At 44.7% G+C, this 15,263-nt stretch overlaps 1 protein-coding gene and 1 non-coding gene across 29 annotated transcripts in view; both read right to left on the bottom strand.

Moving 5' to 3' along the window:
• The window catches only part of EPB41L3 (erythrocyte membrane protein band 4.1 like 3), a 216,593-nt gene that overhangs the window by 128,418 nt on the left and 72,912 nt on the right, over nt 1–15,263 (bottom strand). For 2 of the 28 annotated variants that reach the window (XM_055128834.1, XM_055128827.1), the window contains exon 1: nt 4,042–4,642. The exons of 3 other annotated variants lie outside the window; for them this stretch is intronic. In XM_055128834.1, the coding sequence (XP_054984809.1) occupies nt 4,042–4,255 (214 nt within the window). In that variant the 5' untranslated portion in view covers nt 4,256–4,642. Of the gene's footprint in view, nt 1–2,654; nt 2,826–4,041; nt 4,846–5,567; nt 5,718–5,834; nt 6,130–6,334; nt 6,455–15,263 lie in introns of those variants that run through there. 23 more of the 28 variants (XM_055128831.1, XM_055128835.1, XM_055128832.1 and 20 more) reach the window with 19 other exon arrangements.
• On the bottom strand, nt 9,883–9,986 carry LOC129402869 (U6 spliceosomal RNA). Its single transcript, XR_008628903.1, has one exon. It is a non-coding gene; the product is annotated as a U6 spliceosomal RNA (small nuclear RNA).

Raw genomic sequence — 15,263 nt, 5'->3', positions numbered from 1 at the left:
GGAGGAAGGATTGAAAGGCAGGAGCCTTGGAGTCCTTGGGGTTGGGAGGTGAATGTACTCTGGGGATGGATGTAGTGTTGGAATTATATACACATAAAACACCTTCTACAGTATTGTAAATTACAATACTCCCATCAATTAAGATAAATTTATTTTTAAATGCCAGAATTCTCTCTGCTACATGACCAAGTACCACTACTGTACATATTGCAATTACAGACATGGTGAAATTTGGGGTTTGAATAAAAGACACCCAAACTCACCAAGAATACAGTGTACATATAGCTGACCAGAGAGAGAGAGAGAGAGAGAGAGAGAGAGAGAGAGAGAGAGAGAGAGAGAGAGAGAGAGAGAGAGAGAGAGAGAGAGAGAGAGAGAGAGAGAGAGAGAGAGAGAGGGAATTCCCCCCTTTTAGTTCAGTGTTAAGATTCAAAATCATCCTCCACCCCTAACGCATTTTCAGCTTTTGTCACACTCCAGACAGACCCCCTCTCCTCCTGGTCTGAGGATTTCCTCTCTAGTGATGTCTGTGCTACCTGTCAGGCCTGACAGAATGACAGCAGATTGCCTGCATGTCTCTACTGAAAGATGCCATTCTTTATCTTCCTGGTAATTGCAGCATTCTCTTCCCCAACGTGGCAAAATCTCCAGAACCGATCTGATTTCAGTTCTGGATATAGGAGCAAGCTTGCTATGAAGTGGATCCTACCATGAAAAGTAGAGAGCACAGGGCCAGAGAAATTAGAACAGCAGGTAGAGACCTGCCTTGCACGCATTAGAGCTGGACTCAATGCCTGGCACCATATAAGGGTCCAATCCCTATCAGGAGTGAAGTCTCTGGCACCACATATGACCTCTGGCACCACATATGGTCCCTAAAGCATCACCAGGAATGATCTCTGAGTGCAAAGCCAGGAGTAGGCACTAAATGTCACTGGGTGTGGCTCAAAAACAAACAAACAAAAAAAGATAGTACACAGGCGTCTAGTAATTCTCATTTTAAAATAAAAAAGCAGGGCCTTTTCAAGTATTGTTTAGTAGTTAAACATAAGTCACAAATGGTCTATTTTTTTTTTTAGCCAATTCCATAAATATTTACTCAGTGTTCAGTACGTACACTACACCTGGTTGGTGGATGACTTGCCCAAAGGAGTAAATTCAGACTCACAGTCGGCAGTGCTCATAACTGGGTGGGTTCAGTGCTTCACTGGTTTCCTAGATCTAATGCAGACCTTCCACTGCTTTTCTTTTTTTAAGTTCGTAAGCAATGGCTATAAGAACACTATCAAAATGTCAGCAATCTAAAAATTAAGCTGTCAGCTTTTTCTCTGTACTACAAATTACAAAAGAATTAGGGGTTTGGTGCTAATAGAAGCTTACTATTCTAAAGTGTACAATTTAACCAGTCACCACAAGGCTAAAAATGCAGTACCAAAGACATTTCAACCAAGTGATCTGCAGTTCTGGAAACTAATTTCAACCCATCTACTTGTGCCATTCTTCTCTCCACTACCCCCATACTTCTCTTTATCTCCCTTCCCTTCGCTTTGGAATTGGGGGCTGGAAGAGCTACACAGTCAGAACTGCCCACAACATCTATCTTCATAGCACACATGTAAAAAATGACAGCCACCTTATCGAGGTAGTGCCAAGAAGACAAGGAACATCCGCAGCTATGATGTGGTTCTTCGTTTCTTTATGCTCAGAATACATTAAACTGAAACCAAAGCAAGAAATGCACTTCAGAGTTTCAGGATTTCAAATTTCCTTTATAATTCACTCAATACTAATTTGGGTGAAACATTTTTGCGACCATTTATGCACAAGAATTCTGTTAGGATTAAAATGCTACATTAAATGAAAATAATGTGCAAATAAATAAAAAACTTAAATGGAAATAAACAACCTAAATCACTGCACATATCTTCAAACCTTGTAAAGTCTCTAGTGTTTTCCATATTCTAACTGCCAACTACAATAACATCCCTTAAAAGTCAATCAGGGGGCTGAGGAGATAACACAGCAGATAAAGCAATTGCCTTGTATGCAGCCAACCTGGGTTCAATCCCGGACACACCATATGGATCCCTTGAGCACTGTCAGGATTGATCCCCGAGTGCAGAGCCAGGAGTAATGCCTGAGCACCACTGGGTGTGACCCAAAAACAAAGACCAAAAAAATAATTCAAGTATCTTTTTTTTTTTAAAGAAAAGAGAAATAAATCAGAAAGGACATTACCTGTGCAGAAAATAATGCATCTTTATAGACACCATATATCTTTACAGACAATACTACCAATCAATTAAAAATTTAGCCACAATGCTTGCTACTTTAGTATAAAAAAGGCAAAGATATATAACTCTATAAATAAAAACTATTCTTGCTCGAGATATTTTTAAATAGCCCTTCTTTTAGAAAAAAAAAGAAACCCAGTCATTTCCTTAATGAGAGCTATAGTCACTGACTTAAACTATCTCCAAAAAGCTTTCTTCTTTCTTAATCTATAGAACACATTTTCCCATTGAGTCTTGTATTCGAACCTGCCATCCACTTTTCTATTTCACACACAAAAAACATTTTTTTCCTTAGATCTACAAAACACACTTTCCCATAGTTTTGCATTCACATCTACCTTCCAGTTCTCTAAACAATACCTTTCGGAGCAGTTCAACTTGAGAAAGGAGTCTTATTCATTCCACAGGCCTCGCTAAAGCCAGCAAGATGCAGGAGATGGTCTGGTCTTGCCGAGCGGGCCCCACCCTTGTTTCCTTTGAGCCATAGTGATGTCACAACACAGGGCAGAGGAATGACTTCACTGCCCCAGTCTTTGCTTCTGAGCACATAATTCTTTACAACTAAGGCAAATCAAATGACAGCAGAACCTTCCAGCGCCGCCTCATGAATTTCAAACAAATTAGCAGCAAGCTAGCCTTTTGAAAGAAATAGATGCAGCAATTGCACCAATAAAGATCTCTTGAAATGAAGTGGTGCTAAAGATTTATTTGATTCATGGTTCTCAATAGTGTGCCTATACTCCATAATAAAGCTGAGCAAGGGAAAAAAATGTGTTTGGATACTTGAGACTTTGAGAACTAAAGATGACCAGGGTAGCTGAGTACTGCAGAAACCTCTGTTCCTTTTAGTCCAATTTTCATGGAAAAATGAATGTGTTGTTTTTTGGGTGATTACTTTTTCCAGTCCACTCTTTTTTTTTTTTCCAGTCCACTCTTAAGAGTTCTGTTTGACTGGAGAGAATGTGAATTCTATTCAGAAGATGAATACATGATTTACAACACAAAGAGAAATACCTGGCATAGACAGCATGGTTCTGCCTTGTGTAATCTGACAGAATACACAAGATTCCCCAAAGAAGGGCAATACATCTCTCAATTCATGATTATGTGCCTCTATGCTACCTAGACTGTCTCTTAATGCATTCGGCTAACCACTTTTTTCAAAACTGAAGTGTCCATTAAATAGCATATAATCAAGTTTAAAAAAATGAAATAATCCTTGATCTATTTCAATACAATCTAGCCAGCACACTCTGGTTGAAGTCTAAGCATTGTACAAGAACAAAAGCTGCGTTCAACCTAAATCAAATTCAGGCAGAAGAAATGACTTCAAAAATAAATGTAAATATATCACTGAGACACTAAATTGTGACCTACCTCTTCTCAGTCTTTCACCAAAATAGGGTGTACAAATTTAATAAAATGGCAGTGCTTCTCAGACTGATAAACCACTCGCAAAGCAATACGCTATTTTGCAAACAAAAAGCATGTGCTTAAAGTGTATTAGCTAAACTTTATGCAATTCAGCTATTTTTTCTAAGTTTTCGGAAAAATTTTATGCAAATGATGCAGCATTTACCATTCAGTTACTTCCGCCCAGCATTTCTGAGATTATCATATGTAAGTCACCACTTCCAATTTAGGATTTATTTTCTCACAAGAACTTGGTCACTCAGTTAAAGTTTTAAAAGTTTGATACGAAAATTAACATTTTTTTTAATCCTATCTGAGCCAAGATATAAATTACCTCCTATTCCCCAGAGTTTACTCAAGCTTGATGTGCCCCCTTTTCCTAATTGGGTTCTTCTGCTTAATTTGCTGTAATTAGTGCTATGTCCATGGATCCCAGATATAAGCGGAGTTTGGTCACTTTTGTTTCCTTGAGACTTTAAAAAATCAGGATTAAACTCCCAAAGAATGTTTTTAGTACTTGGTGTGAAGATTCTTCGGGGAAAGTCCATGCTGGCCAGAGAAACTCCCCCACACCTGGCCACCCCAGGGAGTCCAACATGGGGATGGGGGTGGGGAAGCGCTGGCAGGATGTCTGCAAATGCAATTCCGCAATACTTCAGGGAGAATGCTGCAAGACCTAGCGCAGCTGAACCACGTCATGCAAGCCCTGCATTAGCTGGACGGCCTGGCCCGCAGGATTTCTCAGTCCAGTCTGCACACGCAATTAATTCCACATGTTTTCTTTATCATTCTACTTGCTCCGCCACCATCTCTTCCCAACTTTAACCTCCCCAAAACTGCAATAGAAGAGAAAGCAACCCCAGGAAACTTTGGCTCCCCATAGATCAAAACCGAAAAGGAAAGATTCTCCCCACCGCAAAGCTCTACAGTTACCATCTAGTAGGTAACCACACCCACCGCATTGCAGAAGCCATGAACTTGGCGGGGGGGGGGGGTGGCGGGGCGGTGATGGAGATGAGAATGAAGAAGGGCGAGATTAGGGGGAAACCTGGCAAGTCAGTAAGCCCCCCACTGCAGGGAAACACCCTCCAGGAGCGGGATCAGCCCGGGACCTCCCGCGGTCAGGACACTCTCCCCAGCCTCCGCCTCCCCACCCCCACCCGCTGCAGAACTGCCCCCGCAGACAACTCCCCGGGGAACCAGAGCCCCGGGGGCGCCAGGGGAGCCGCGCCCCGCCTCGCCCGGCCGCCCCCGCCCCCAGCCTGCAAGAGTGAACCGGTCGCCCCCGACCCTGGCCCCGGGTCCGCAGGAGTGCACCAGCCGTCCCCGATTCCCGGCCCCCGGCCTCCAGCCAGCAGAAGTTCACCCCCCGGCCCCGGCACGCAGGAATGCACCCCCCTGGCCCCGGCCCCAGCCCGCAGGAGTGCAGCGGTAGCCCCCGGCCCCCGGCCCAGTCGCAGGAGTGCACCCCCCGGCCCCGGCCCGCAAGAGTGCACCCCCCGGCCCCAGCCCGCAGAAATGCAACCCCGCCCTCAGCCCGCAGGAGTGCACCCCCCGACCCCAACCCGCAAGAGTGCACTCCCCGACCCCAGCCCGCAGAAGTGCACCCCCCCCCCGGCCCCAGCCCACAAGAGTGCACCCCCAACCAGCCTCAGCCCGCAAGAGTGCACCCCCGGCCCGGCCCCGGCCCCAGCCCGCAGGAGTGCACCAGCCGATCGCCGAGGCTGGACCAGGGGCCCAGGGGCGACGTCTCTCGGGCGCTCCTGCCACCCGCCCGGAGCCGGCCCACTTCGGGGCGGCAGACAAGTTACATAAAAGCCGCCGGAGCGCTCCCGGCGGGGATGCTCCGCGCCCGCGCACCTGGGCAGCCGCCCGGCCCGCGCCGCAGTGTCGCCCCGGCCCCGCGCCCAGGGGGACTCAGAACATGGCGCCCCGAACGCGAGATCCGGGCCGGGGGCGCGGGCGGCGGGGGTGGCCTCGCCCGGGCGGCGCAGGCCCCGGAGGCCCGGCCCGGCCTGGCGGGGACACGCGGCTGCTGGAGGCGGCGGCGGCGGCGGCGCGCGCAGGGCCCGGCGCGTCCGGCCCGCGCGACCCGGACCCCCGCGGCTTCCCCCGGAGCAAAGTTACCTGGGCGGGCCGGGAGCCGCGCGCCGCGGCGGAGGAGCGGGCGGCGTCGGCGTCGCGGGGACGGAGCCGCAGGCGCGGGCTGCTCGCCGCCTCCCGCCTCCCGGGCTCGGGCCGCGCCCCGACCTGGCCCCGCCGCGCGGACGCCGCTGCTGCCTCGCGCGTCTCGCCCCCGATCTGCACCAGCTCTCCCGGCCTCCGCGCGCCTCGCAGCCTCCTCCTAAGAGCGCAGGGGGAGGGGGGCCTGACCTTCAAGTGAGTTGATTTATAGGCGCAGGGACTGCAGTCTCCCCCCCACCCCCCACACACACGCGCGCGCACACTCCTCAGCCACCCCCTTTCTTCCTTCTTGCAGAAAACCAAATTCAAATTGGCCGCGTCTGGCGCAGGGTGGGTGCTCGGAGAGAAATATTCCAGGGATGGAGAAGAAGTGAATTAAAGGTTAGGGGAGCGCTGCTCTCCCTGTAAAATCCTGAGGCTTCACACCGTGAAGGTCCACTTACAGGTGGTCTCCTGGCTCCCCGGACCCAGCCGCGAGGGGGAGGCACTGACAAAGCTGCCCACGGAAATGCAGAGGCACGGGTGCGGATGGGGGGGAGGGGGTGGAGATCATGCTGCTTCGGAGGTGGAGGGAGTGACTCCTGCCCTCGCACAGCTGCTAAGCTCGAACCAAGGACTGGAAGCGTGTGGATAATAATGTTTAAGACCTCCAAATAGTCTTCGTCGCCCTTCCTGCAGCTAAGCGACTAATACGGAGCCACAGAAATAATGTATTATGACTGAGAGCCAAAGAGGGGAGCAGAAGAGATGCTTGTGGCTGAGATCAATGGGCCTGGTGTGTGTGCTGAGGGCTCAGGCGAGCAGGAGACTTGGCCCTTATTTCTTGACCAGTAAAGGGACTCAGAGGAAAGGGGGATGGGGCGTTTTTCAAGTCGCATGGGAAAGAAGGTTGGAAAATTATGGTTGCTATGGAGCTCATGGCCCTGTATTCTGTCAAAGATGTGCAGCTTGGGGGACATTTTGAGCAAGAAAATATGACCAGTCACTTTTAGGGGTAAATGATATGGTGACATTGCAAAGAATGTATTGGTAAAGACCCTAGAACTGAGAGAAAGTGACCATGGCATTATTCCAAGAGCCAGAGGTAACACTGAATTAACTTTCAAGTGACAGACAAAGCTGAAAGTCCAAATAAAGCAAAAGATGTTAGATTTCCTGTATCAATTCCCTGTCAGGGGCACAGGGGAACAAGAATCTTATACACACACACACACACACACACACACACACACACACACAGGGCCAGAGCCAGAGCCACAGCACAACGGACTGTCATACAGGCTCTTCATGCAGGAGGCCCTGCATGAAACCCCACCCTACACAGTTCCTCAAGCATAACTGGGAAGAAACTCCAGATCCAAGCCAAAAGTAGTTCCTGAGCACTTCTGAGCATCTCCCCTGAACAAGACATGCACATGCATTAGATGCATGTGTGAGGGTATTTGATTATAAGATCTGTGAATAAAGGGTTCATTTTACTTTTTTTGTGTGTGAGAGCACTAAAGCATACCCTTTTAAAAGTAGATCTGAACAAATTATGTTATTTACAGTAAACACTACATTGGCATAATCATTGGAGACACAGATGGTTTTATATTTTCATTTATTTTACTGCTGTATTTTTGCTGGGGGGGGCACACTTGGCTGTGCTCAGGGCTTATTTCTGGGGAGGCTCAGGGGACAATCTGGAATGCCTGGCATCAAATACAGGTTGGCTGCATGCAAGGCCGGCACCTTACCTGCTGTACTATCTCTCCAGCCCCTATGCTTATTTTCTTAATTTAAAATGAATTATTTTCTTCATTACTAATAAATCTTGGACTGGAGCGATAGCACAGCGGATAGGGCATTTGTCTTGCAAGCGGTCAACGCAGGTTCAATTCCTCTGTCCCTCTCAGAGAGCCCGTTAAGCTACCAAGAAGTATCCCGCCCGTACAGCAGAGCCTGGCAAGGTACACGTGCATGGCATATTCGATATGCCAAAAACAGTAACAACAAGTCTCACAATGAGATGTTACTGGTGCCCGCTAGAGCAAATAGATGAACAAAGAGACGACAGTGCTACAGTGCTATTAATAAATCTTAATCTGAAAGTAAATTGCTCATGAAGAGAATCAGCAATAGTATATGAGTGATATTTTCTTAGGAGAAAATGTTAGGACATTATATATTATCTTTTTAAAATATAATGAACTGTAGCACTGTAGTGCTGTTGTCCCATTGTTCACTGATTTGCTCGAGGGGGCACCAGTAACACCTCCTTTGTGAGACTTGTTTTTACTGTTTTTGACATATCGAATATGCCACGAGTAGCTTGCCAGGCTCTGCTGTGCGGGCAGGATACTCTAGGTAGCTTGCCGGGCTCTCTGAATGGGATGGAGGAATCGAACCCAGGTGGGCCACATGCAAGGCAAATGCCCTACCCGCTGTGCTATCGCTCCAGTCCAAGATTTATTAGTAATGAAGAAAATAATTCATTCTAAATTAAGAAAAATAATCATATGAACTGGAGAGATAGTACAGCAGGTAAGGTACTGACTGGCCTTGCACACAGCCAACATGTATTTGATGCCAGGTAGCTTGCCAGGCTCTGCTGTGTAGAGGGGATACTCTCGGTAGCTTGCTGGGTTCTCTGAGAGGGACAGAAGAATCAAACCCAGGTCGGCCTCATGCAAGGCAAACGCCCTACCCTCTGTGCTATCGCTCCAGCCTATTACATGACTTCAAAACCTGGAGTAGAAGCTTCATAGTTAAACAGTAAATTTGGGAGGCAGATCTTGGGTTAGCCTAGATTCTGTGCTGTTTTTCCCTGGCACAGATATGGAGGAGGGGAAATGTTACACAGAACACATGAGAAACATATATTTTTTATCAGTAACTGGCATCATCTCTTTTTGTTTGTTTAGTTGTTTCTTTGGGCCACAGATTGTGCTCAGGGATTACTCCTGGCTCTGTGCTCAAGAGTGAGTCCCGTTGGTGCTCAAGGGACCATATGTGGTGCCAAGTATTTAAACCGGGCTGCTGGGATGGAAGACAAGTATATTGCTTAAACCCTTACTATCTCTCTAGCCCTCACCTGCATGTCTTTAGTAAGCCCCTTTTACTGGGGCTGGAGAGATAAGACAGGGATTAAAGTCCTTACGGAGCATGTGGCCAGTGCCAATTTGATGCCCAGCTCCCATTAAGAGTGAGCCTGGCCAGAGAGGCAGGGTTAGCCCTGAGGACCTCTGGGTGTGGCCCAACAAGTAAAACTCTTTTTTAAGAAAAGTTTGTTTATGACGTTCAGGAACCCCTTTACATTGTCTCTGTCTCCCCAGTGTCTCCCAGGGTCACTGCACACCAAGCCTGACACATGCATGGACACCGAGTAATGAACTAAACTGTCACATACTTTGGGGGTTCGGTTTCCTCATGTATGAAATAAGGAAAAATTTTCAAAATTTCTCTGGTTAAGGAGCATTGTGTTTGCATAAAATAAAAAGACATATCACATCTTAATACCCAAGTAAAAAGCAGTCATGAGAAACCTGCTATTTAACTCTCATAAAGAGATGAAATAATGGGTTCTTAAAAAGCAAAGGAAAGTAACAATGAAGTGGAAGGCAGGGTGATAAGACTATTACAGTTGGCTCTGCTTTCTTCCATTAAGGACCGTTTTTTTTTTCTCTGTTGCCCTCTCACTATGAAAAAGAAAGTCAGCTCTACCCCACAGAGGAGACTTTGTTCTTATTCATGGTGGTTTTTTTTTAACTAAACTATAAAAATGTACTTTGGGGGTGGAAGCAGTGTCTGTTATATGGTCCCAGCATTAGTTCAAGATTTGGTGAAACAATTTGGCTAATAGCCCTAGAGAGAGAGTACAACAGGTAAGTAGGCACTTGCTTCGAATTCAGTTGACTCAAGTTCAATCCCTGGCATTGAACAACAGAGCTGGATGTGGCCCAACACCCCTTACCACGACCCCATTGCTTTTTTTTTTTTTTTTTTAGTAAATCAGTATGGAATGCTCACAAATTTGCTTGTCACCCTTTCGCAGGGGCCATGCTACTCTCTGTATCGTTCCAATTTTAGTATATGTGCTGCCAAAGTGAGCAACTGGAGTGATAGTGCAGCAGGTAGAGCATTCACCTTGCACAAGGCCGAGCCGGGGTCGATTCCTCCCCCCTCTCAGAGAGCCCAGCAAGCTACCGAGAGTATCCCGCCCACACGGCAGAGCCTACCCATAGCATATTCCATATGCCAAAAACCGTAACAACAAATCTCACAATGGAGATGCCGGCTCGAGCAAATCGATGAGCAAAGGGATGACAGTGCTGCCTAAGTGAGCAGAAGTGAATGGACTGGAGCGATAGCACAGTGAGTTGGGCGTTTGCCTTGCATGCTGCCAACCCGGGTTTGATTACTCCGTCCCTCTTGGAGAGCCTGGCAAGCTACTGAGAGTATCCTGCCCCCACAGCAGAGCCTGGCAAGCTACCCATGGTATATCCAATATGCCAAAAACAGTAACAACACGTCCCATAATGGAAACGTTACTGGTGCCTGCTCAAGCAAATCAATGAACAATGGGACGACAGTGCGACAGTGCTACAGTGCTAGTAAATCAGAGTCCTAATTTATTAGATACACATGTAAAATACAAAAATGATCCACAAAATATGAGGGAAGCTGTTGGACACCAGGCTTGGTTTCTATATGCCCCTCTGTTCCTTATCATCACAAGGCTGACCTATCTATAAACTTTCTGAAATTACTCTATATAACATACACCACCAATCACAGAGCCCAACAAGCTATTTGAACTCAACTCATGATAACGAGAAAAGGGACACAGCTAACTACAGGTAAGAAGGTAGAGGGACAAGGTTCCCACAAACCTCTTTTCACCCCCCAGCCTTGCTCGCTTACTGACACTGGTATTCTGGTACCTAAAGGTAGTAACCACTCCAAACTCATAGCCAAGACAAGAGCAGAATTTACAGGTTGTGTTACACCCAAGTTGTTTAGCATCATAAGAAAGAACTCTGACAGAAATTATGGAGAACCTGCTCCTGGAGCCGTTGGAACTTTGCCCTGAAATAGGGTGATTGGATGAATACTGAAGCTTCACCCAATCCAACATGTACTTTAAAAGCCAGATAACACTGATTTGTGCTCTTTAACAATCTCACTCCCCTTATATAAAGCATTAGAATATTTTCAAAATATTCACAGAATTATTCAGTCCTTTAAATGGTCTGCAGTCATCAGGAGAGGCTTATTTCAACACAGGTTCCCTGAAATGCACACACAGGCCTCAAAATCAGGATATAGTCTTCAATCACAGTTATTACTAAGAATTATAAATAAAAAAATTAGGGGAGAAATTCATAATTCAAAAAGCAACAAGGTTTGTCAGTGAAATAAAAAAAATTGTTTAAGAATGTCTAGGTTCTAAGAATAGTGTCAAGTTTACAGCTAATTAAGGCTCCCAGATGCTCACTTCATTGTGGGTTTGCATACATCATTTTTGGGGAATCTGTATACAAGCAGAGCACAGAGCAAAGTGAAATCAACAACAAAGAATGTACAAATGCAGCCAAAAAATGTGCGGAAATACGTCTATGAGAGGAAGAAAGTTTATACCTGTTGAATATACTTTTTAAAATGCATCTTTTTACTTGAAACTCTTTAAAAATTCTATATATTTTCATCTCTGTATTCTTATAAAAATATTAGTTAAAAACATGGGGCTGTGACATTAAGTAAGTTTTAATTCATTGAAAATTTCTTGTTTATGGGTATGGCCTACGGAGGTTGGACTGCCAGCATCATGTATGGTAACCCCAAGGTCGGCCAAGAGTGATCCCTGAGCACAAAGCCAAAAGTAAGCCCTGTGCACAGACAGGTGTGGCCCAAAAACAAACAAAACATCCCCAAAACCTCTTCTTTAATGACTTTAACATTATCTATGTCTAACAAATTTTAGAAATCTCTAAACATTTAAATGTAATGACTTCTAATGATTAATTAGTAAGAGTTAGTTTGACTCTCGGTTCTTTCCAAAGTTTAAAAATCACAATAGGGGGCTGGAGCAATAGCACAGCGGGTAGGGCGTTTGCCTTGCAAGCAGGCAACCCGGGTTCGATTCCCAGCATCCCATATGGGCCTCTGAGCACCGCCAGGGGTGACTCCTGAGTGCAGAGCCAGGAGTAACCCCTGTGCATTGCCAGGTGTGACCCAAAAAGCAAAAATAAATAAATAAATAAAATAAAAATCACAATATTCTATTCTCTTCTCCTTAAATACAAACAGAAGTCCCTTAGGAATATCTTAAATTTGGCCATTTAATATGTAATGGCAAAGAATGGTAACTGGTAATCTGTGAGTTTTTTTTTTTTTGGTCACACCCGATGACACTCAGGGGTTACTCCTGGCTCTGCACTCAGGAATCACTCCTGGTGGTGCTCAGGGAACCATATGGGATGCTGGGAATTGAACCTGGGTCAGCTGCGTGCAAGGCAAACACCCTACCTGCTGTGCTATCTATCACTCCAGCCCCAAGATTAAATTTAAGAACAGATTAAAACTCCAGCTTTTCACAAACTGGAATCACAAACATATCCCAAACTGATATACTCAAACTGATCACTTTAAATTATACCAAATACTTCACATTTACAACTTTCCCTTCAAATATATATATTTTTTAAAATACCAGCAAGTCTCTTGGTCTTGCTGTAAATATACATAGATATTTAATATAAATATGATGTAAATATATAAATTGTAAATGATTCTAACCAGCTATTGTATTTCACGTTAATAGCATTCATCGAGGATTAACGGAGAAGGAAAAATCCATGTAATGAGACAAACTCTGAATTCTTATTTCATTCTTATCTCTTCTAGGTTTACATTTCCCTCTTTAGGCACAGGTGAAATAATTAACTTTATAAAAGAAGCAGTGTGCAGCTTATGGTGCCTAGAAAAACTATTCACTGTGTTCAGGGTACAACTTCTATTTTACAGAACTTTTCCTACTTTCTAACTACTTCACTACATGTACTCTTCAACAGTGTGGTTACAAATGGAAGTGTGATTTCCCATGAATTTCCAGCTTCCAGAATGCTCTGGGAATCAACAAAAAACCTTAGAGTACCAGCATCCCTTTAAATAAACCAATGGGGGCTGGAGCAATAGCACAGAGGGTACGGCATTTGCCTTGCACTTGGCAACCCTGGTTCTATTCCCAGCATCTCATATGGTCCCCTGAGCACCGCCAGGGGTGATTCCTGAGTGCAGAGCCAGGAATAACCCCTGAGCATAGCCAGGTGTGACCCAAAAAGCAAAAAAAATTAAATAAATAAAAATAAAAAAATAAACCGATGGGCTGAGTGATAGGATGATAGTACAGCAGGAAAGACTGTCTTGCATGCAACTGACTTGGGCTTGATCCCTAGCACCCCTAGTCCCTGAGCCCACCAGGTGTGATCTCTGAAAACAGATCCAGGAGTAAGCCCTAAACACCACCAAGTGTTGTCCCCAAACAACAAATAAATAAACCTAGAGTTTAATATGCCAAAGCAATTTTGAAAGAAAAGTGTCTACTAGGGGCCCAAGATAGCATATAGGCGATAGCATTTGCTTCCTTCCTTCCTTCCTTCCTTCCTTCCTTCCTTCCTTCCTTCCTTCCTTCCTTCCTTCCTTCCTTCCTTCCTTCCTTCCTTCCTTCCTTCCTTCTTTCCTCTCTCTCTCTCTCTCTCTCTCTCTCTCTCTCTCTTTCAAGTTTCTTGGTCCTTTTTTTGTCATTGTTGTAAATCACTGTGAGATAGAAACTTATAAAGCTGTTCATAGTTAGATTTCAGTCATACAGTGTTCCAACACCCATCCCTCCAGCAGTGGTGTACATTTTCCCACACCAATGTCCCCAGTTTTTCTCCCCATTACCCCCACCTTCCCCTGCACTCTCCTCCCCATCTCCTCTCCCCGCAGCCTGTCTAGCATTTGCCTATCACGTAGCTGATCCAAATTTGCTTTCAGGCACCAAATATGGTCCCTGAGCACTGCCAGGAGGACCCCTGAGCACAGAGCCAGGAATAGCCTTAAGCACTTCTTGGTGCTTTACGGCCCCAAATATAAAACAAAAGTATCTCTTTCTTGAGTCCTATTTAATTCCACGATGGACTCATTTGTGAGTGGCAAAATGAGAAAGACATCAGCATTTCTCAATCCATATTGTTTGTGAACTTTACATTTATTTCAATGTAAACAATGATCTTGTAAAAAAAATCACACTTGTATCAAAAGCTATGAGTGCTTGCTAATAATACAAGAGTCTTGGGTCCAGCTCCAATTTCAACAAATCAGAACCTCTGGCTACATGCCAAAGAGCAGGTACCTTTAACAAGTACCCCAGATGATTTGAAAACACTCTCAATTTGTAGAACCACAAATGTAAATGAACAAGTGTAGGGAAATATTCCTACAGGTGACAAAACTAGTGTACTGTTCAGACAGAGGTTTCACAGAATTTGGAGCAGAGAGAGGTAAGAGGAAGTCAGCTTCATTTAGCACATAGGTGAGTCAAATTAACGAGAGCATACACTACCACAGACAGCACACATTGTACAAGAGTTATTGTTTGGATCCTGTAGTTATAATGCATCAATTTGCAACAGCAGTTCATTAGCAGTAAGCATAGTAATAAATAAGAATGAAGGATTGTTCTGTACCCAATTCCAGCAATAATTGGATTAGGTGCCCATTTGTTAAAGAGTTTAGTAACACTACAACACTGACCTTAATTTTAAAGTGCACAGTTTAAAATTAACTCTTTACACAGTTGCCAAGGGATGTCTCATTAAAATAGGAAATGGACAACTAATTGCTGGCATTTTGGTTAAGTTTGAAATTTGACTACCCAAACCTATTAAATGGAGACTTTGAATTATTGATATATTTTTTGCAAAACAAGCATGTTTAGGTCTTCCCTGAACACCAGTGAAAACCAGTAAACCAAATTAAGACATTAACCAGAGACTACATATTTCTATCTTTAAGCAGAACATGAGAAATTTTGTTTCAAGAAAACAACATCGTTAATCCCACTAAGTGAATTTGTTAATTTTTTGTATAGGTCTTGTACTTTCCATATCAATTTTGTCAGGTTATTTTGGATTTATGATTGGTGAGGCCTATAAGCATGAGAAAATTAATCAAGTTTTATTTGTGTGTGTGTATGCAACAAAAATAGTCTAAGGGAGCATGAAGAGCATGGAGCATCAAAAATACTTTCTTTTAAAGGATGTTCAGCTCGATAAAAGAAGACTCCACTGTGATACAAAGCTATTTGAAAGCAGTGAAATCTAGCTTAAATACTCAAGAAGATACCAG

Source organism: Sorex araneus, chromosome 2, assembly GCF_027595985.1.
Source record: "Sorex araneus isolate mSorAra2 chromosome 2, mSorAra2.pri, whole genome shotgun sequence".
In the NCBI taxonomy this organism is placed as follows: domain Eukaryota; kingdom Metazoa; phylum Chordata; class Mammalia; order Eulipotyphla; family Soricidae; genus Sorex; species Sorex araneus.
The sequence above is the reverse complement of the archived record's forward strand: the minus strand, read 5'-3'. Positions and strand labels throughout refer to the sequence as shown.